The 20,770-nt window shown below is 49.6% G+C and overlaps 1 protein-coding gene across 12 annotated transcripts in view; it reads left to right on the top strand.

Annotated features, from left to right (window-relative positions):
- The window catches only part of TRRAP (transformation/transcription domain associated protein), a 251,773-nt gene that overhangs the window by 217,022 nt on the left and 13,981 nt on the right, over nucleotides 1–20,770 (top strand). For all 12 annotated transcript variants that reach the window (XM_053276785.1, XM_053276784.1, XM_053276783.1 and 9 more), the window contains 5 exons: nucleotides 3,492–3,693; nucleotides 8,697–8,861; nucleotides 10,615–10,705; nucleotides 13,006–13,205; nucleotides 13,786–14,047. In XM_053276785.1, coding sequence (XP_053132760.1) covers nucleotides 3,492–3,693; nucleotides 8,697–8,861; nucleotides 10,615–10,705; nucleotides 13,006–13,205; nucleotides 13,786–14,047 — 920 coding nt within the window. The remainder of the gene's footprint in view (nucleotides 1–3,491; nucleotides 3,694–8,696; nucleotides 8,862–10,614; nucleotides 10,706–13,005; nucleotides 13,206–13,785; nucleotides 14,048–20,770) is intronic.

The following is a 20,770-nucleotide window of genomic DNA, read 5'->3' as shown; positions in this document are numbered from 1 at the left end:
ACTTATGGCAGGAGGGGGCCACCAGCCTCTCCAGAGGAAATCGAGGGAGAATTTTAAATCGGGGACATTTGATTAATTTAGCACCGAGTGCAATCTAAGCCTTTAATGAGACAACGTGGGCCTTCAGCGAAGGCAGGTGGGATGAATCGGGGGGTTCCAAGCTTTTTCATCCTGAGGCCATGCTTCCATTCAGTTAATTAATATATTTGTGACAGAGCACACTACCCTCAACACACACACACGGACACCTTTTTTTTTTTGAGATGGCAAAAGTGCCACATGGTTGTTCTTTGTTTTAGCCCTTTCCTCCTTTTGGGGCGTATTGGTAGCTGTCCCTTGCATCCCTTCTGGAGCTGATTCACCCCATAATGTACTAGGAAGGGTGGAACATAGGAAGCTGCCATATACTGAGTCAGACCCTTGATCCATCTAGCTCAGCATTGTCTTCACAGACTGGCAGCAGCTTCTCCAAGGTTGCTGGCAGGAATCTTTCTCAGCCCTATCTTGGAGATGCTGCCAGGGAGGGGACTTGGAACCTTCTGCCTTTACAAAGTGGCTCCATCCCCTAAGGGGAATCTCTTCCAGCGCTCACACTTCTAGTCTCCCATTCATATGCAGCCAGGGCAGACCCTGCTTAGCTAAGAGGACAAGTCATGCTGGCTACCAACAGACCAGCTCTCTGGGTACATCACCCCCAATGCACAAGGTAGCAAACCAGCTCCAAAGTTTGGGAGCTTCATCTCACTGCATCGAGACACGCCTTCCCTGATGCATTATAGGGCAAGTCCATTTCAAAAGTGTAGAATTCAAACGCCTCATTTCTAGCTCAGTGGCCGAGCATCTGCTTTGCATGCAGAAGATCCCTGCTTCAGTCCCTGGCAGCATCTCCAGGGAGGGCTGGGAGAGATTCCGGCCTGCAACCTTGGAGGGCTGCTGCCAGCCCGTGTAGACAATACTGAGCTAGACGGGTGAAGGGTCTGACTCGGTGCAAAGCAGCTTCCTGTGTTTATCAGGAGCATCCTGCTTCGTGGCAGAGAACATGCCCAAGGTCCCAGCTTGAATCCCTTGGTAGGGCTGGGAGAGACTCCTGCCTGAAACCTGGGAGGTCTTCTGCCAGTCAGTGTCGGCCATGCTGAGCTCGATGGACCAAGGGTTTGACTCGGTATAAATCAGCTTCCCATGTTTGGCTGCTGGGAGATGGGGAAGGCGGAGCGAGGGAGGGAAGTTGCCTCGGTTCAGTCCCTGGCAGCATCTCCAGGTAGGGCTGGGAGAGACCCCGGCCTGGAACCTCGGCGCGCTGCTGCCCGTCGGGGTATACTGAGCTAGATGGTCCCATGGTCTGACTCCGTATGAGGGCGCTCCCTCTGTTCCTGGCCAGTCTCCCTTGGAGAGGAGAGCTCTTCTGGTGGTAGCAAGCATGCCTTGTCCCCATAGCTAAGCAGGGTCTGCCCTGGTTGCATTTGAATGGAAGACTTGATGTGTGAGCACTGCAAGAGATTCTCCTTAAAGAATGGAGCCTCTCTGGGAAGAGCATCTAGGTTCCAAGTTCCCTCCCTGGCAGCATCTCCAACGAGATAGGGCTGGGAGAGAGACTCCTGCCTGCAACCCTGGAGAAGCCGCTGCCAGTCTGTGAAGACAAGGCTGAGCTAGATAGACCAATGGTCTGACTCAGTATAGGGCAGCTTCCTATGTTCCTATGTTCCCACCGCACACAGATTGGGAAACGCTGCGTTCAGTCCTTTGGCTCGCCCCTCTGTTGCCGGAAACGTTTGCAGGATGCCATCTGCCACCTGCAAGCCTGACAGGTCCTTGGCCCGGCACACTGAACCCTGAGCCGTTCCTCCGCCCCCTTTGCCCCCCCTTGGCCTGTGTGCCAGAAGTGCCTGGCGCCCCTTCCTGCGCGGTCGGCGAAAGGGGTTCCCAGAGGTCGCCTGTGGGGTGCAGCGTCCCTCTTGCCTCCCGCTCGACCAGCCCGGCAGTGGAGCGGGGAGGTCCCCAGCAGTGTCAGTGATGGATAGCCCGAGGGGGGAAGGAGAAAGAGACGTCTGGAGACGAATCCCGTTCTTAGTGGCAGCAAGCAGGAGGCAGGCCAGCCATTTATCAGCGCTCGCCGTCCGTAATGCGCCGCCGTGCCGAGAACACGCAAAGCTGTTAGCGAGAAATGAAGTGGCTGAGTAATACCCAGGCTAATTAGCTGTTTAATAAGCTATTTGACAGATAAGGTTATTTTCCGTTTGCCATGTTTTTCTCCTGTTCCCATCCATTTTTGCATGGCCGCCGGGCTGTGATTGCAGGTTCTCAAACTTCAGTTTAAAGCTGCGAGCAGCTTCTGATGCTGGGGCTGGGCCAAGAGAACAGGAAGCACAGGTGCCTTGCACTTCCTGCGCGGGGTTGTCCCGTCGGGAATAGAGGCTGAGGCCTGGGCTGGGGCCGTAGCTCAGTGGCAGAGTATGTGCCTTGCATGCAGAAGGTCCCGGGTTCAACTCCTGGCAGCATCTCCAGGCAGGGCTGGGAGAGGCTCCTGCCTGAAACCGTGGAGAGCCGCTGCCAGTCAGAGCTGACAATACTGAACTAGATAGACCAAGGGTCTGACTCAGTATAAAGCAGATTCCTATGTTCCTAGAATAGAGCGTCACTTGCTCAACCAGTATATTTGGGGGTCTTTGGGGGGAATGGGGCTTTAGCTCAGTGCAAGAGCATCAGCTTTGCATGCAGAAGGTCCCAGAGTCAATCCCTGGCAGCATCTCCAGGCAGCGCTGGTAAAGAGACTCCTGAGCCTGAAACCTCGGAGAGCTGCTGCCAGTCAGTGTAGACAGTGCTGAACTAGGTAGACCAAGGGTCTGACTCTGTAGGTGGTAGCTCCCTATGACCCCCAGCATATTTATAACTTGAAGATATTTCAGTGGTGGCTTCTGCTGCCCCTGGGATAGTGCAAAAGCCGTTTTTATTTTATTTTTCTTCGCGAATAATTCCAAGCAAAGTCGTCGTCGTCTTCTTCTTATTATTATTCCTTGTTCACACAGTCAGACCGGTGTTATTAACTGGTTTGTTTTATCCAGACATCGAGTCCTTCCCAAGGACCTGGGATGCCAGAATTTTATTGTCAATTGTTATAGATATCGTCGCAGAATATAGGCTGTTCCCAGTAAAGCTGCTTTTTGTAACTGGCTGATGGTGATTTCTGTGGCCCCTATGGTGCTGAGGTGCTCTTCAAGGTCTTTTGGAACTGCACCCAGGGCGCCAATTACCACTGGGATTATTTGGGTCTTTTTCTGCCACAGCCTTTCAATTTCGATTTGTAGATCTTTGTATTTGGTGATTTTTTCTATTTCTTTTTCTTCTATTATTGGCACTATGAAAGATTTCCCACTTATGCAAGAATGGCTTGCATGTTGGCTTCCTCCGTTGTGCCACGAAACCCGCTCTTTCTGTTGGAGGTCCTGCTGCTTGTGAATGACACGGGGTGTCCTCTTGCTTTCTGTTCTCTCCAGGTCCGAAGAAGCCAACAAGGCCTTCTCGGCCGCTGTCCAGATGCACGACGTGCTGGTGAAGGCCTGGGCCATGTGGGGGGACTACTTGGAGAACATCTTCGTCAAGGAGCGGCAGCTGCATCTCGGGGTGTCTGCCATCACCTGCTACCTGCACGCCTGTCGCCATCAGAACGAGAGCAAATCCCGGAAGTACTTGGCAAAGGTGAGCCGTCCCAAAAGCCGCCTGCGCGGAATTCTTGGTGTCTCTGTGTGCGCGTTTTGTCTAGAAGCCAAGCGGCTGCATTTCTGCCTGACATCCAGAGTTACCCAGTTGGAGACGGGCTGTTGTGACAAGGACACAGCAGCAGTGCACAGTTCATCCATTTTACACACAGGCTGGAGGCACCAGCATTATGTTCGTAAGCATTAGCGTTAAGAGGCCGGACAGGTTGTCAGGCGAAGTCGGCCTGGATCTTGGTTCCACAGGCACCAGCCGTTTGCATCTGGGTGCATTTCGCCAGGGTTCAGGGAAATGTGTTTTTCATGCGGAGATGAGTCACCTTGAAGGGGGCGCAACCGATGTCATCAAATTTTCCCAGGCCTGTTTAAGGGCCTCTTTTGTAACGGAGAAATGATGCTTGGTTTTTGCAGGCGACTGGCCAAATTTGGGCTGGGTTGGGCGGCAGATTACGCCAGCTGCGTCCATTTCTTGAGATAAACGACCTCAGAATAGTGGCACATCTGCTGGTAACCTCCAGACCGGATGATTGCAATGCCCTCTATATGGGCCTGCCCCTGTGTGTAGTCTGGAAACTGCAATTGGTACAGAATGCGGCAGCCAGATTAGTCTCTGGGTCATCTCAGAGACACCATCTCACTCCTGTCTTAAAAGATCTACATGGGCTGCCGATATGTTCCGGGCAAAATACGACGTCTTGGTTATAACCAAAACCCCTGAACGACTTGGGCCCTGGGTATTTAAGAGAACGTCTTCTTCATCATGAACCCCACCGCCCGTTGAGATCATCAGGAGAGGTCCGTCTGCATTTGCCACCAGCTCGTCTGGTGACCACTCAGGGACGGGCCTTCTCCGTTGCTGCCCTTGGGCTTTGGAATGCGCTCCCGAGTGAAATAAGAGCCTCCCCATCTCTGACAGCTTTTTAAAAGTCTTTAAAGACGCATCTGTTCACCCAGGCTTTCATCTAAATATTGTATTAATAGTTTTAACATTGTTTCAAATGTTTTGAGGTTTGAATTGTTGTAGTGTTTTAACTTTTGCTGTATCATCTACTTTGTTTTAACTGGTGTGTTAACTTTTTCTGTTTGTTTTTGCTGCCAACTGCCCAGAGACGTGAGTTTTGGGCGGTATAAAAATATTTTAAATAAATAAATAAATCACCCATCAGGGGGAAAAATAAAAGTAAACAATGACATTGGCTTGAATATTTTGGCCAAGTCCGTCCTTGCTGAGCCATTTTTGGTGCTCTTGAGCAGTTTCCCAGCTTCTCCAGTCCCTGCAGTTCTGTTTTCTGCAGTGCAGAACCTGGGTGCACACCCCAGAATAAATGCAGAATTGAAGCAGGATCCATTTGTGGGTGCTGCGTACATCTTTTAGTCTCGTTGCAAAGTGAATCAAGGGCTTTTGATTTCAAAGTGTGGACTGTCCATGGAGTAGATCTTCAAACATCTACATGAATGCCTTTGGGATCTGCAGAAGCCGTTTTTGTTCTTTAGGAACTGAACTGAACGTAAACTCCTCTAGGCGGAATTTGGAGTCCGCATTACAAACGTAACGCTTGCCCTGCTCACACACTGCTTGCTCTGTCTGATCTGTATGTGCAGGGAGTGGTCTTTTTGGACGGTCCTGCTGAAGGTGGTCCTCCCTGTTGAGATACGATCCTCCCCATCTCTGGCAATTAAAAAAAAAACCATCTGAAAACCCATCTTTTCACCCAAGCTTTCCCAGCTTTTAAAAATTGTCTGTTTTAATTTTATGGTTGATTTTAAATTGTTGGATTGTTTTAACTTTTTGTATGTGTTTTAATTGTTTTATGTTAACCGCCCAGAGATGAAAGTTTGGGCGGTATAGAAGTTTGATAAATAAATTAGTTTACTTGCTGGACACAAATGGTCAGATGGGCCTTCATGCCATCATGGCCTCGCAGTTCTTAGAAGTAGCCACTGTCAGATGGGTTGGGTCTTTGGATCTGGGGCTCCGTACATAGGCCTGTGCCTGCATGTTATGCCAAATGCATGGAGTCCAGGAAGGGCATCCCACCGCCATCACAGTCTCTCACTGGATGTAGTTTCTGGGCTGGTTCAGACATCACATGGAACCTCAGTTAAAGTCGGGCTCCTTATGACATCCTTGAGCCCCAGGAATGCACGCCCACGTGTCCCATCCCCATGCAAACGTCTCCTTCCTATTAAAATAAGCCGAGATCAGTCGTGGCTGATTCTAACCTACTTGCTTCAAATAACCCAAGACCTGCACCCAATCAAGACGTGCATTGAATTGAAGAAGTTGGGTATTTTGAAAGTTAGAAGAAGCCAAGATGGGTGGATGCAGATGATATCAATCTTGGCTTATTTTAACCTAGATAGGAAGTAGAAGCTCACACAAGGCTGTGTTCCCGTGGCTCAGGGACATTGTACTCTAACTGAGGCTCTGTGGGACATTTGAATCTTTTCTCTGTATATAGACAATGCCTATATAGGTCATATATAGTAGCCTTCTATAGGTCACTCTTGCAGTTTCAAGGATATTGAGTGCCTCTGCTTTAACCTGGATCCTAAGTCAGTTAGAATTTATCTTGCATAGAATCTTCCTGGTTTTAAACGACTCCGTACAGCAGTTGGATTTCTTGGCTTCTCCATTCTGCCTGTATCAACGTTTACAGTTGTGCTTTCTAAATAAGAAGTCTGTGGCAGATCCAGTGTCCCCTGCTCTGTTTAAGTGACAGGTTAATAACAAGTTACTGTTGCCAGAACCCAAGCTGGAGCTGAACTTCTTCTGTTTAATTCCAAAGCTTCTAAAACAGATGTGTGCTCCCCCCACCTCCACCCCCCAGTCCATGACAAATTGCTACCGTTGTGCCCTATATTTAAAGTTCAGTGTTCGTTGGGCAAGTTGCCAAACCGTTGCAAATCCGAGTTCCTCAACGGCTCTCGTGCCTTTCGGCGTTGTGCTCCGTTTTCGCTTCGGCATGCCCATGACTGTGCCCCGGGGGGGGTGGGCGGATGTAGAAAACGAGGAAATACGGGAGTCCCGTTTTCACCACACGAGGTGGTCTCTCCAGTGGGGGAGAAGGCAATGTTGCGAGTTGAACCGGGAAAGTAGGAAGTCCCATCAGGCAGAGGCGTTCTTACCCCTGGACCTTGGGGCCCCGGTCCGTGGCCTCCAAGGTCCAGGGGGGCCTCCACCGTGAGGCCCCTCTGCTGCCGCCCCCATGAGGCTGAACTGCCAGTAATTCTAGCTGCCATGTGTGCAGCCGGGGGGTAGGGGTAGGAGGTAAGTCAAGCAGGCCTCTCCCCCCGCCCCCCCCCGCCGTGGTGGCAGCAGCGGTGAAGCAGGAGCGGCCGCTGGGCCCAGAAGCCCTTGAGAAGTGTGAGGCACTCCGGTTCCTGCTCCCCCTGCCGCTGCCCCGGGGGTATGCCTGCTCGACTCACCCCCCAGCCCCCAGCCACACACGTGGCGGCTAGAATTACTGGCACCATTGGCGGTTCAGCCTCACGGCGGCAGCAGAAGAACTCCGCAGCAGCGGGGTGGTGGTGCTGGCAGCGGTTGGGGGCGGTCCAGGCACCCAAACCTAGGTGCGCCCCTGCGGTCAAGAGTCCCGTGCTTGCCACAGCTGCTCGGAGTCAGCCTTAATTGTGCAAGCTGACTTTATGCAAGAGAGTAATATTGTGGCACAGCTGGGGAAGGGGCCTGCCTGCTCTTGGTTTGCAGCATCGCTTGGACGGCGTCTCCTCGGAAGGTTTCGGTTTTCCTTGCTTCAGGCAGTGAGTCGGGGAGGAGAGCTGGATTCGTGGGGGTTGGGGATTTCTGCCCGCATGCATCCTATACCCATGATACTCCCACGGGAGAACTCTCTGCCACAGGACATAGTGACAGCCAACAACCTGGATGGCTTTAAGAGGGGTTTGGAGAACTTCATGGAGGAGAGGTCCATCAATGGCTACTAGTCGGAGGACTATAGGCCACCTCCAGCCTCAGAGGCAGGATGCCTCCGAGTACCAGTTGCAGGGGAGTCACAGCAGGAGGGAGGGCATGCACATACCTCTCGCCTGTGGGCTCCCCAAAGGCATCTGGTGGGCCACTGTGTGAAACAGGATGCTGGACTAGATGGGCCTCCTTGGGCCTGATCCAGCAGCAGGGCTGTTCTTATGTTCTTATGGGAACACAGTGGGCGGGTTTATGCAGTTATGCGGACTCCTGGGTACCTTCCAGATTCGGTTTGAGGTGTTGCATTCATTCATTTCATCTATTTGTATACTGCCCCAAACACAAGTCTTGGGGCAGTGTACAGCAAAACAATAAAACCCACAAAGAAAAGCTTAAAACATCACAACAGTTTAAAACTTAGAACGTTAAAACGGTTAAAAACTATCAAACTGTTAAAACTGTATCGAATTAAAAGCCTGGGCGAAGAAATGTGTCTGGCTGCCTTTTAAAAAGTTGTCAGAGATGGGGAAGCCTTCCGCCCTGAGAGCCCCGCAGGACGGGGTGGTCCCCCAAGAGGGCCTCTGCAAGTGGCTGCAGGGCCTTATTTGGAAAAGCAAGCGAGAGTTGGGGTCTGCTGAGCCGGGCCCTGCATTGCTTCTGGACTGGTTTTCTTTTCCTCTTTTCTTGTCTGGAGGTTTTTTTTTTTGCTCCATTCCTTTTCTTAATAGCGGGTGTTGTGCTTTTGGTTCTGCCTCCATGAGCATGGGGTGCAGCGACGTATGGATATTTTAGACAAATCAGTGAATTGTGGCGTCGATTTCCGTGGGCTGTAACAGTTCCATTTCAGTTTGGATAATTGCCCAGGGTTTTTTGCTTTGGTTTTTGAGGTTGTCCCCGACGGATGCAAGTGAGCGAGAGGGGCGGGGGGTGGGTGGGTGCTGCCTACAAAAAAGCAGAGCATCCCGCTTTGCCTCCTCGAGATGACTCTGAAGGAGACTGGCCAACTTCCCTCCAGTGCTTGTGAATCTTGTCACGCCAGACAGACCCGTCTTTGCTTGCAGGTTCTCTGGCTGTTGAGCTTTGACGACGACAAGAACACGCTGGCGGACGCCGTGGACAAGTACTGCATCGGCGTCCCCCCCATCCAGTGGCTGGCTTGGATTCCGCAGCTGCTCACCTGCCTGGTGGGATCCGAGGGCAAGCTTCTCCTGAACCTGATCAGTCAGGTACGGAGGCTCAGTGATGCACCAGGCAGTGCCTGGTGGGTTTGACAGTGCCTGGCGGGTCTCACTGGGGCCCCAGCCTCCTCTGCCATTATAGTTGAATTTATATCGGCTGCTTGGTTTTTATTTATTATTAAGAATATTTAAACTGGCAAGAGACAGAAACATGTTGACCGTGATCAGACTGCCCTGGACGCCATTATTATACGTCTTAGCCCTGATCCACGATAATCCGTTGCCTGCCGGGGTTAATGTATGGCAGCGTTGAAACAACGTTTGAGTTTTATCTCCACTCTCGTGGTCCCTTGGGGTGGCAGGGTCTGGAGTATCTGTTAACAAAAAATGATGGCGAGGAAAAACCTCTTGCCGTCTCCTCATCTGTCTTGCCTTCTCGAATCGGCTCGGATATATTGTTCCTTTCATTCAATGGACACGGAGACCGATTGACACCAGGCGAAAATGGCACTGCGCCTCTCTTCTGCTCCCCCCTGGAGGGGTCACACAACCCCCGCTTGGTGAAACGGCGCTCCCTTTACATGGCGTGGCTCTTTCGCCCTCAGCGCCGCCACGCTGTGGAGTAAGGTTGCGCTCTAATGGGCCCGGCTAGCGTGTCGCGTTGGGCTCCTGGGGAGTTGTGGTCTCATTTAGAGCCTTAATGGGCTCCTTTGGTCTCTCTCCTTTCTTTTATCTGCATAAATGAGATCTTCTTCGTCTTCCTCCTGCTCTTGCATTACGCAGACTCCGGGTTTGCAGAGTAACATGATAGAATCCTTGTCAGCTTCCCCTTAGAGCCGGTGGAAATGAGGACAGAAGGACATCAGAAGAGCCCGGCTGGATCAGGCCCAAGGCCTACCTCACCCAGCATCCGTTCCCCCACAGTGGCCCACCTGATGCCTCTGGGAAGCCTGGTGTTGGGCTGAGCCTTGCACCATTCCCAGCTGCACTGCAGGCCCTTGGGAGTTGTCGTCCAGCAACCCCTCCCAAGGGCCTTCAGCATGCAGGGCTGCCATTGTGGCTGGGAATCATCTGGGAATGAAATCCAGCACAGGGAAGCCCCGACTGAGCTGTGGATGTCCCAGTTAAGAGCTAGGAAGCGACCGCATAGTCTGAGCTGTTGCATTTCCCTTGAAGCCTGTTACACTCCTCTATGGATGTACCGTGCTAGTGGAAGTGGGATGTTCATGCCAGGTTGGGGGCTGGAATGTGCACGCCTACGCTCACATGTAGTCTCCCCTTCAAATGCAACCCGGGCAGATCCTGCTTAACAGATGCTGCAAGGGACTGAACCTGGAACTCTGAATCCAAAGCAGATTCTCTTCCACTGAGCTACAGCCCCATCCACAGTTATCCATAGGAAGCTGCCTTCTCCCGAGTCAGACCCTTGGTCCATCTAGCTTAGGATTGTCTCCACTGACTGGCAGTGGCTCTCCCAGGTTCCAGGCAGGAGTCTTTCCAAACCCTCCCTGGAGATGCCGGGAATTGACCTTGGGACCTTCTGCATGCCAAGCAGACACTCGATCACTGAGCTACGGCCTCATCCCCTCAGGGGAATCTCTTATGTTGCTCGCATGTAGTCGCCCACCCAAATGCAAACCATGGCAGTCCCTGCTTGGCCAAAGGGGCAGTTGGTCCTCGCTTCCACAAGGTTGGCTCTCCATGTAGTGTCTGGATGGGTTTTGTGTTTGCAGCCGGTATTGGCAAGCGGGCCGATCGGTTTCCTCTCCTGAGATCTTGTGTGTCTTTCACCCCCACATAGGTTGGCCGGGTCTATCCCCAGGCGGTTTACTTCCCTATCCGGACCCTTTATTTGACACTGAAGATAGAACAGCGCGAACGCTACAAAAGTGGTAAGTGGGAAATGTCTCCGCGTGGTCTCCTTAGAGGCCTAGTCTCAGGAAGCCGAGGGAGCCGCTTTGCTTCTGCAGCTGGCTGGCGGGAGAGGAGGTTTTGCTTATTTTTCTTTCTTTCTCCCCGGCCCTTTTGTGCTTGGAAAAAACCCATTTTACTTGCTGGCTGATGGGGTCAATTAGACCCCAGTTAGGATATTAGTTATCTTTTCTTTTTTTCTTTTAAAGCCATCTCTTTTTTTTCTTTTCACATTGACTCCAATTTTAGATTTTAAACAAGATTGTAATAAGGATTATAAGCCACCTAATGGCACAGCAGGGAAATGACTTGACTAGCAAGCCAGAGGTTGCCGGTTCAGATCCCTGCTGGTATGTTTCCCAGACTATGGGAAACTCCTCTATTGGGGAGCAGCAATATAGGAAGGTGCTGAAAGGCATCACCTCAGGCTGTGCGGGAGGAGGCAATGGTCAACTCATCCTGTGTTCTACCAAGAGAACCACGGGGCTCTGTGGTCACCACGAGTCGACACCGACTCGACAGCACACTTGACCTTTTAATAAGGATTAGGATATCATCGGGGTATTCCAAACAGGGATGATGATTAAGGTCTGTGGTCTCCCTCACGGCGTCCCACAGTCCCTAGATCAGAGTTGCACAACTTTCCCCTTCCAGCTCTTGTCAAGACTACATCTCGCAGCATCCCCTGCTAGAGTGGCCAAAAGTTGGGGGTGATGGGAGTTGTAGTCCCACAGCGTTGTGCAGCCCTGATCTAGAGTCTGTGGGACGCCACAGAGCGCACCACAGACTTCAACATCAACCCCATCCTGCCCTAGATAATTTAAATGAATAACATAAGTTCCAATCCACCTGAAGTATGAAGGATGATAAAGAAAAATGGTGAACACCTTCAAGCTGTCTTAAACAGCTGAGTTAATGTGAAAGTAGCTATTGTGATATTAAATGCATTTCACCATTTATTAGACTCCCAATACTTTGTCTATGTAGTGTGGGGTTTTCTTTACTATCTGGTCTTGTGGGAGCAAGCATGGGTGGTCCCCTTAAGCTAAGCAGGATCCACCCTGGTTGCATATGAATGGGAGACTTGATGTGTGAGCACTGGAAGAGATTCCCCTCAGGGGATGGAACCCGATCTTGGTTACAATTCCCTCCCTGGCAGTATCTCCAAGAGAGGACTGAGAGAGATTCCTGCCTGCAACCTTGGAGAAGCCGCTGCCAGTCTGTGTAGACACTACTGAGCTAGATCGACCAAGGGTCTGACTCAGTATATGGCAGCTTCCTATGTTACTTTCTATTCCCTTTCAACTCCACACTTTGAAACACTGTGGACTTCCTTACTGCAGGAAGAATATGTGGGATTTATGCAGTGATACCAAATTATTCAAGGTATAAATTGATTACATCCCGGATCTCTAAGGGTTATAAAAGTGATCCAAGAGCATAGAATAATATTTTTAATGACTTATGAAATGCTGTTTCCACATTTACATCCTGGCCATGGATAGAGCTATGTTCCTGTGTTAAACTTTAGTATCTGTGTTATATCAGTGGATATTCCCGCATTACCTGCCAGAACTCTGTGTGGACCGTCCTTCGGGGAAGTGACGGTTTCCTTCTGGCGAAGGTTGACTTTGGGGCCCTGTCGAATCCTGGGGTTTTATGAATGGAAAGACTGTTTGACTGTTCATTCTGGAAGGATGTCCTAAGGTTTTTATTGCACAGAAGTTTTATGGTAAATATCAGGCAGTTAAGAGGAAGGAGAAGACCATAAAACTTGCTGTGTTTTCTAGCTCGCCTCTTCTGAGACATGTTTTCTTTGTTAGCTGTCTTGGAGTGGAAACAAGAAGGCCTTGTTTTGAGCAAAAAGAACAATAATAAAGCTTGTAAATGACTGTGCTAATAACTTGTCATGCTGCTGTGGCAAGATTTTGCTCTTCTACTTGGCAGCGGGCAGCATCCAAAAAGTTAGTTGTGAGTGAGCACCATAGATAGATAGATAGATAAGCTTTATTACGATCGAAGATCAGACTGAGCACCATTGAAGTCAACAATGTCTCATATTTGTGTGAGAGAGAACAAATGTAAGTTTATCTACACACATACATGTGTAGATTTCATTGGGACTTAATCAGGACTTAGTCTGGATTCTTTTTTATGAGAATCCGGAAAAAGAATCCAGATTCTTTTTATTTGCTTTTTGACACATTTAAATGCCACCAAAGCAAATGTCTCAAGGTGGTTTACACAGGTATTCATGATGTTTTCTGTGCCTTCCTGTCAGATTCTGGACAGCAACAGCCCAGTTCCGTGGGAAGTCAGTCGCATTCTGCTTCGGACCCCGGACCGATCCGAGCCACGGCCCCCATGTGGCGTTGCAGCCGCATCATGCATATGCAGCGCGAATTGCATCCCACGCTTCTCTCTTCGTTGGAAGGGATCGTTGATCAGATGGTCTGGTTCAGGGAGAACTGGCATGAGGAGGTAGCTTTAATTTCACCCTTAAAATGCAAGGCATCTGCATGGTTGTCTGTCTTGTTCCGCCGGGTGGGAGGGGGCCCTGCTGTCTGCTTCCCATGAAGAGGGGCCCAGGTTCCCTCCCTGGCAGCATCTCCAAGACAGAGCTGAGAGAGACTCCTGCCTGCAACCTCGGAGAAGCTGCTGCCAGTCTGGGTAGACAATACTGAGCTAGCTGGACCAATGCTCTGACTCAGTATATGGCAGCTTCCGACTGGTTGCTTCCTTCTACCGACTCAGACCCTTGGTCTCTCTTGCCCTGTGTCGTCTGCACAGTAGACACAACTGAGCTGGAGGGACCTCTGGTCTGGCCTGGCTTGGTCTAGGGCAGCTGCCTAGGTTTAGGAACCCAACTGTGGGACCCCGGGGAGCTCCTGAAGCCACGTTGCATCTCTGCTGGCCGGCAGCAATGTCCTGGGAGGGCAGGATGCCCAGCAGGAGACACGGAGACCAGGAAGTCGGGCCAGGCCACTTCCTTTCTGCACGGGCCCCCCCTTCCCTTCCGGAAGCCCCCTTCCCAAGCTGCCTCTTGTGTCTCTGGCGCCAGGTCCTCCGGCAGCTGCAGCAAGGCCTGGCCAAGTGCTACTCGGTGGCCTTTGAGAAGAGCGGGGCCGTCTCCGACGCCAAGATCACCCCCCACACGCTGAATTTTGTCAAGAAGCTGGTCAGCACCTTCGGCGTCGGCTTGGAGAACGTCTCCAACGTCTCCACCATGTTCTCCAGTGCCGCCTCGGAGTCCCTCGCCCGGAGAGCCCAGGCGACGGCCCAGGACCCCGTCTTTCAGAAGCTCAAGGGGCAGTTCACCACCGGTGAGTCGCCTGTCTCTGTCCGGTCCCAGGTTGGCCTTTTGCCCTGCTTGTCGCCGGGTCGTGTCCAGAGACCGGCCGTGCTCTGCTCCGGTCCCTACGAAAGGTCAGCTGGGTCACATCCTGACTCAGTTTGGTAGAGAAAGTCAGATTGGAATTCAGCCGTTCTTGAGCATCACTCCAGAGTAGACTATGGATTTCTTCATGATGCCAGCCACTCTCCCAAAATCAGAAATAAAGAAGCTTCCTGAGAATCTTTAATATAAAAGTTGGAGAGAGCGAGAGCTGTGTCTGTGTGTTTGCACGTGTGTGTGTGTGTGTGTGTGTGTGTGTGTGTGTGTGTGTGTGTGTGTGACACATACACACACACACACACACACACACAAAATACATATATATCCTGGTGTTTGTGTGTGTCACATATATGTGTGCCTTATATGTTATAGAGAGAACACCTTTATAAGAATGTCTCATATCTGTGTGAGAGAGAGAACAAATATAAGTTTATCTACACACATGCACACGTATTTCTTCTCTTTCTCTTTGTGCTTTGAATGGAATATAAAATTAGGTAACATAATGAGTGAATAAAACAGCAATTAGGCAGTTTCCTGTTTCTGCTATAAATGTCATGAAATTCCTTTAAAAAAATACCTCTGGGGCTTTTTATTTCAACCAAAGTCTTATTGCATTAAATGCTCAGGTAAAGAGTGGTATAAAACCATTTGCAGATTTAAAAAAATCTATAAGTAGTTCCGCTTTACTGCTTAGAATGCACAGTGATAAGGCACCCAGGATGTGACCATTAGAACCGTCAAGATGCGACTTCCCAGAATTAGTGGCATCTTCACAAGTGACATAATTTAGGCTTTTTGTACTGGATATTCTTGAAAATCACTTGGGCTTCCTCCCCCCACCCCCCATTTGGAGTTGGATGACTTTAATCAATAGCTATAATTGGCCTTTTAAAGGGACCATTTGGGACGCATTACGCTGCTATTATTCGGTTTCTATTAACCAGCCGTACTTTCCATTATTTATGGATCAGGCACTGTGTTAAAACTGTGATTCGTGCAAGGTTCCCGTTGTTTGCTCACAGCACGCCTTACACAGTGTATCTTACAAAGGGGAGTGCTGGAGAGACGACTCGGACTGCCAAATCCAGGCACTCCTTCCACAGCCTCATTCCAGTTGAGCACCAAATTGAATACCACTTGCATCACTCAAGGCAACGGGAAGACAACGGGAAGGCACTCAAGGCCACGGGAAGCCATGCCCCCCGATGCCTACCCAGGCCCCTGATGCGGTCCCGGAATCAGGGGATGTGGCCGGACCCACCTCTCTCCCTCGCTCCATCCTCTGCATCTCTTGCAGCCAGTCAGAGGAAACGGCCTTATCCCGAGTCAGACCCTTGGTCCATCTTGCTCAGTATTGTCTACACTGACTGGCAGCAGCTTCCCCAAGGTTTCTGGCCAGAGTCTCTCCCAGCCCTACCTGGAGATGCTGCCAGGGATTGAACCGGGAACCTTCTGCATGCCAAGCAGCGGCTCTTCCACTGAGCTACGGCCCCATCCCAGAGAAGTCAAGTCATAGTCGTCGAAATAGTGGAACCCAAACGCCATGGCATGAGGCTCTGCCTTGTCAGCCTCAACCCGGGTGAAATTTGATGTGGACGTGAAAAAACGGATTGATTGGACCAGGACCAGCAACGTTCTTCAGTTTTGCAGCCCGTTTTACAAACTGGATTTTCAAATGGAGTCACAGTCAAAACTTCATTGAGACATAATGTCCAATCCAGGTGAAGAAAAGGAAACCCGGTTTTAATGTTGCGTGTAAACTGGGCCCAGGCCTTGGTTTCTTACCTTTTGCTATCTGCAGAAAATAGCTAGCGTATTAAAAGAACTGGCTCGCCATCAGCAGCTTTGCAAACTCAGAAGGACTTGGAAAATGGCAGCTGCAAAGTATTTGTAGGGAGAGAGAAATATTTACCGAGAGCAGGCGTTGGCTTTGCGGGGTGGCAAAGCCTGGACCGTCACTGATTCAAAAAAGATTCAAAGCATGTAAAGACATGGCTGCAGTGAAACCCAAGAGATTTCACGAACTGCTAATTCATTCCCAGTTACGACTAGTGTGGAAATTAACTTGCCATTAATTCAGGAGCACAGCTTCTATTACTGTTGCAAATTAATCAAAAACTTATTTTCTGCAAAATGAATTAAATCCTGGAACTCCAAAAAGGCAAGCGTATTGACCAATTTAATTGCAGCCATTCACCCGACCCCACCCCACCTTTCAGCTTGGAATTAAAGTCCCACTTTAACCCATTGAAGCTCTCTCAACTGCTTATGCCAGCTCCTGCTTGAAATGTATGCACTCCAGACCCACAAAAGAGGTCAAAAACGGTTTGGCACCCTCTGACTAGAAAATGTCTCCGTTGATTGCTTCAGACGTCTTATTTTGAAAGGCTTATTTTGAAAATCTTTGCCTTGGTTTGAAAGTTACGTCTGATCTTTCTAAGAATTGTGACTTGGCCAAAGGTGTCAACACTGTGGTGTTGTCGAAATGAGGTAGTAGTCGTGAAAAAAAAACAGTAAATGTGATGGATTTTCACATTTGAGGCAGAAATGACAACATAATTCAAACAAGTTGTAAAGGCAAAGTAAAGTGTGCTGTCAAGTTGGTGTCGACTCCTGGCGCCCACAGAGCCCGGTGGTTGTCTTTGGTAGAATACAGGAGGGGTTGACCGTGGCCTCCTCCCGCACAGTATAATTGAATGCCTTTCAGCATCTTCCTATATCGCTACTGACCGATAGAGGGTTTCTCATAGTCTAGGAAACATACCAACGGGGATTTGAACCGGGAACCTCTGGCTTGCTAGTCAAGTCATTGCCCCGCTGCGCCATTAGGTGGCTTGTACCATCATCTAATTTCTCAGAATCAAAGCACCTCTCTGACACCTCAAAGCTCTCCATGGACTATAGGGGATGGGGCCATTACTCAGTGGAAAAGCATCTGCGTTGCCTGCAGAAGGTCCCAGATTCAGTCCCCAGAATTTCCAGCTAAGAATGGGAAAGATTCCTGCCTGGAACCTTGGAGAGCTGCTGTAGAGTCTGTGTAGGCAGTTCTGAGCCCGCTGAACCAAAGCTCCGACTTCCTGGGTACTCATGTACCTATCCATGGTTGCAGTTACAGAGGGGAGCACAAGATTGTTCCTATTTTGTGCATGCCCCTTTTCTACTTGGCACATTCTCAGTTGATACCTTTTGCTGCTCTTCTTGGAGTTCACAAAAGTGGCCCAGCACCCCTTCCACCTTATCATCCAAGAGAAGGAGGTGTTTGGGGAGGCAGGGGTCGTGCGAGTGGAGATGCCTGAACTGTGCTGTGGCTGGCCCAAAAGTTGAGAGGGACCTCCAAAAATGCACGCTCCCACTGGAATGGACAGACTCAGGATTGACATGGCCCCATCACTGGAGTAACCCACTGATGGAGAACAGCAGATCAATATGACATGGTGCCATCTTCCTTCTCTGTTTTTATGCATCTTTGAGTGCATATTCTAAGCTGTAGTTTCCCCCCTGTGAAAGTACAAATACATTGGACATGACATCGTACAATATATGGCATTGTACCAATGTGGATGACATCATACTGTCAATATGATGCCATCATGCCATCTGTCTTCTCTGTTCTTAGGCACCTTTTAGTTCCTCTTTTAAAATGGAGAGTTTTTTCCTCCTCCAAAGTACAAATCGGAGTTCTGAGGACCACACGATGTCGTTTCTTGTCCGGTCGCCACCACGCATCAAATCTGATCATACGGTTCAAGGCTTCTGTTATCTGCTGTCATGCAACTGTTGTGCTGCTAAGATTCCTGCACGCAGAGGCTTAATGCGCACTCTCTCATATACAGTTCATCTCTGCGGCTTGGACAGAAACCCCATCAGGCCACTTTTTCCCTGACCTCGGGCTGCGCAGAGCTTCTTTACGTGCCCTGTGGGATTCTGAATTGCTGTTGTCCTCATATAGTAGACCCCTTCATCTGAACTCACAGATTGCTTGGGAAATCTCCCTCGTTTTCAAAAGCAGTGTGCTATGCAGCAGGTAGGGTAGGTAGCTTGCAAACTTTTCCAGTGGTCAAAGGAAGTTCAGTGCTAAGTGCAAATGTCTCCTTTTGTTTTGTTTTTTAAAAAGACCTTAATGCTCATTAGGGTTGTGATCAGATCAACTGAATTGATTGGAATTGAATTCGAATCGGTTTGACTCGAAATTGCCCAGAATGGGATTGGTTCGAATCAATTCAAATTCGTCTGAGCTCAAATCGAATCCACTTGAATTTGATCTGAGTTCGATTTAAGCCCAGGGAAATTCGAATTGATTGGAACAAATCCCATTCTGTAAACAATACTGAGCTAGATGGACCAAGGGTCTGACTCGGTAGAAGGCAGCTTCCTATGATGTTTTTGTTGTTGTTTTTCAATTAACACTGCTGAATATTTTCACTTCAGTTCTTTGCATATCCTTAGCAGGGATATTATACTCGTCATTGGGTGACATTTCTCTGCACTTCTTCATGGATCCAAGCAGACGAGAAAAGGCCACGTTTTCACTTTTTCGTCAGATGATTTACTCCGATTGTTCACTAGAGGGTAGACTTGGAATTATAATCAGGTTTCTGTAAATGGCGTTTGTAGCCGCGAGAGACGGTGGTATAATAATAAAAGAAATTAACAGCCATTGTATTTTAGCTCTATTCAATTTCCTCTTGACCTGGAAAATAGGCTTGTGTCTCGAGAACATTTTCTACAATAATACGGTATGGAAGTCAACGTGAATTGTCCTGCTGACAAGTTGTGTCATGTTAAAACACTCAGTGGGTTGGCTCTGATGGCGAAATGCCTTCTCTCATTGATCTTAGGATGGATGGATGTTGCCCTGTTAGTTCTAAGCAATAAGTGGTTCAAGTGTGGACTTCCAACCAAATGTTGCAGAATATCCCTGATGTGTTTGTGTGTTACCTAAGCCTATGAACATTTCAGGCACAACATTTCAGTTGTGACGGTTTTGAGGGGGTATTCTTCAAGCTGAGAAATTTCCTTTTCTTTTTGCTCAAGCCCTCCTTCCTGCCTCCCTTCCTCACCACTGAGTTATGTTAGCTCCGCCCGCCTGGTTGTCTGCTAACTGCCTTCTGAGTCTGTGAACATTCCACTCCATTAAGTTAGTTTGAGGCCCCCCCCCCCGCAGATTTTTGTGAAAGCAGCAAATCTGTGGGTTACCTCAGATCTGCTGGTACCTTCCTCTAGCCCACTGGTGTTCCAGTTACGCTTCCATAAGGACCATAACCTTTCCAGCTCTTTTGGAAATAAATATAAGATGAAGTGAACATTGCTTGAGCATGCCACAATGCAAAGGGCAATCTGCAATTCGCACATTCGAAAAGTGGGATTTGCAAAACTAGCATGAAGATGCAAAAGGGCTCCAAAAGGGAGGTGTAAACCAGGCAAAGGAGCCTCCTTTGGAAATGACAGGTGTTGGATTCTTGTCGTTTACATAGGAATCCGTCTTATACTGAGGAGGACCATTGGTCAATCTAGCTCAATACTTTCTAAACTGGCCATATCTCTCCAGGATTTCGGGCCTACATGGAGACGCTGCCAGGAATCCCCTGCATGCAAAGCAGATGTTCTGCCACTCGCTATGGCCCCATCCTCAAAGGGGGAGGAAAGCTGGTCCTGTGGGACCATGCATGAATTGTCCCATTTGCTAAGCAAGGTCCACCTTGGTTTGCATTTTGATGGGAGAGACTATGTGAGCTCTCTAAGATACTGCCTGTCGGGGATGGGGCCATCGCACAGTAGGAAAGCATCTTCCTGGCAGCATCTCCAAGTAGGGCTGGGAGAGACTCCTGCCTGAAACCTTGGAAAGCTGCTGCCAGTCTGCGTAGGCAGTACTGAACTGGACGGACCAAGGGCCCACCTCTTCCGATATGGCCAGCTTAGATATCATGCGGAAGCACAGTTCAGTTTGGGTTCCGCACCACTCTCCTAGCCTTGGGAACTTGCCCTCCCCTGCCCAAGCGAACCTCAGAAGATCTCTACTTGCAGCTGAGCCAGGGGTCTGCAAATTGAGGCTTAACTCACTAGCCAGCCATTATTTCTGGTTGCCCCCGATCCCCTCCCTTCTCTCAGCTCCTTTGCTGGCACACAGGCGGAAGGCTTAAGAGAGAAGTCAGTTTCTGAGCTGTTGATTGCAAGGAAGCTGGTTAGAATGAGCCAAGGTGGTTTGGTTCAGATGGCCAGCTTGAAGACGATGCGTAGAAGCAAGATGTAGCCATCCGGCCTCCCTCCCTCCCCTGCTTAGGTGAGTAGGACTCTGAGCAAAAGAAGAGGCAAATGAGAGGACCGTGGAGGGAATGCCTAGCTGGAGCTATGGCTGTCCTTGCTTGCCCCTTTAGTAGGAGATTCAAAAGGCTCTGTTTGGCATCTGTGTTGCACGACTGAGAGGAGTTTCAGAATCAGTGTTTGATCTCACCCAGGGGGTCTCCTGTTAAAAACAGAACAACCATCGCTAGTCCCCCTGAGGTGCAAACTTCAAGCCCTTGGACGCTCCTGAAGTTGCTTTTGAGATTCTGACCCATGTGCCGGGACTCTTTTTTTTTGGCTTTGTTTCTTATTAAATCCGACTGAAGTGACTAACACTATTTGCATTTGTAATTGGCTGCCTATACGC

Source organism: Hemicordylus capensis, chromosome 13, assembly GCF_027244095.1.
Source record: "Hemicordylus capensis ecotype Gifberg chromosome 13, rHemCap1.1.pri, whole genome shotgun sequence".
NCBI lineage: Eukaryota > Metazoa > Chordata > Lepidosauria > Squamata > Cordylidae > Hemicordylus > Hemicordylus capensis.
Note: the sequence above shows the minus strand (reverse complement) of the source record. Positions and strands in the feature narration are given on the sequence as shown.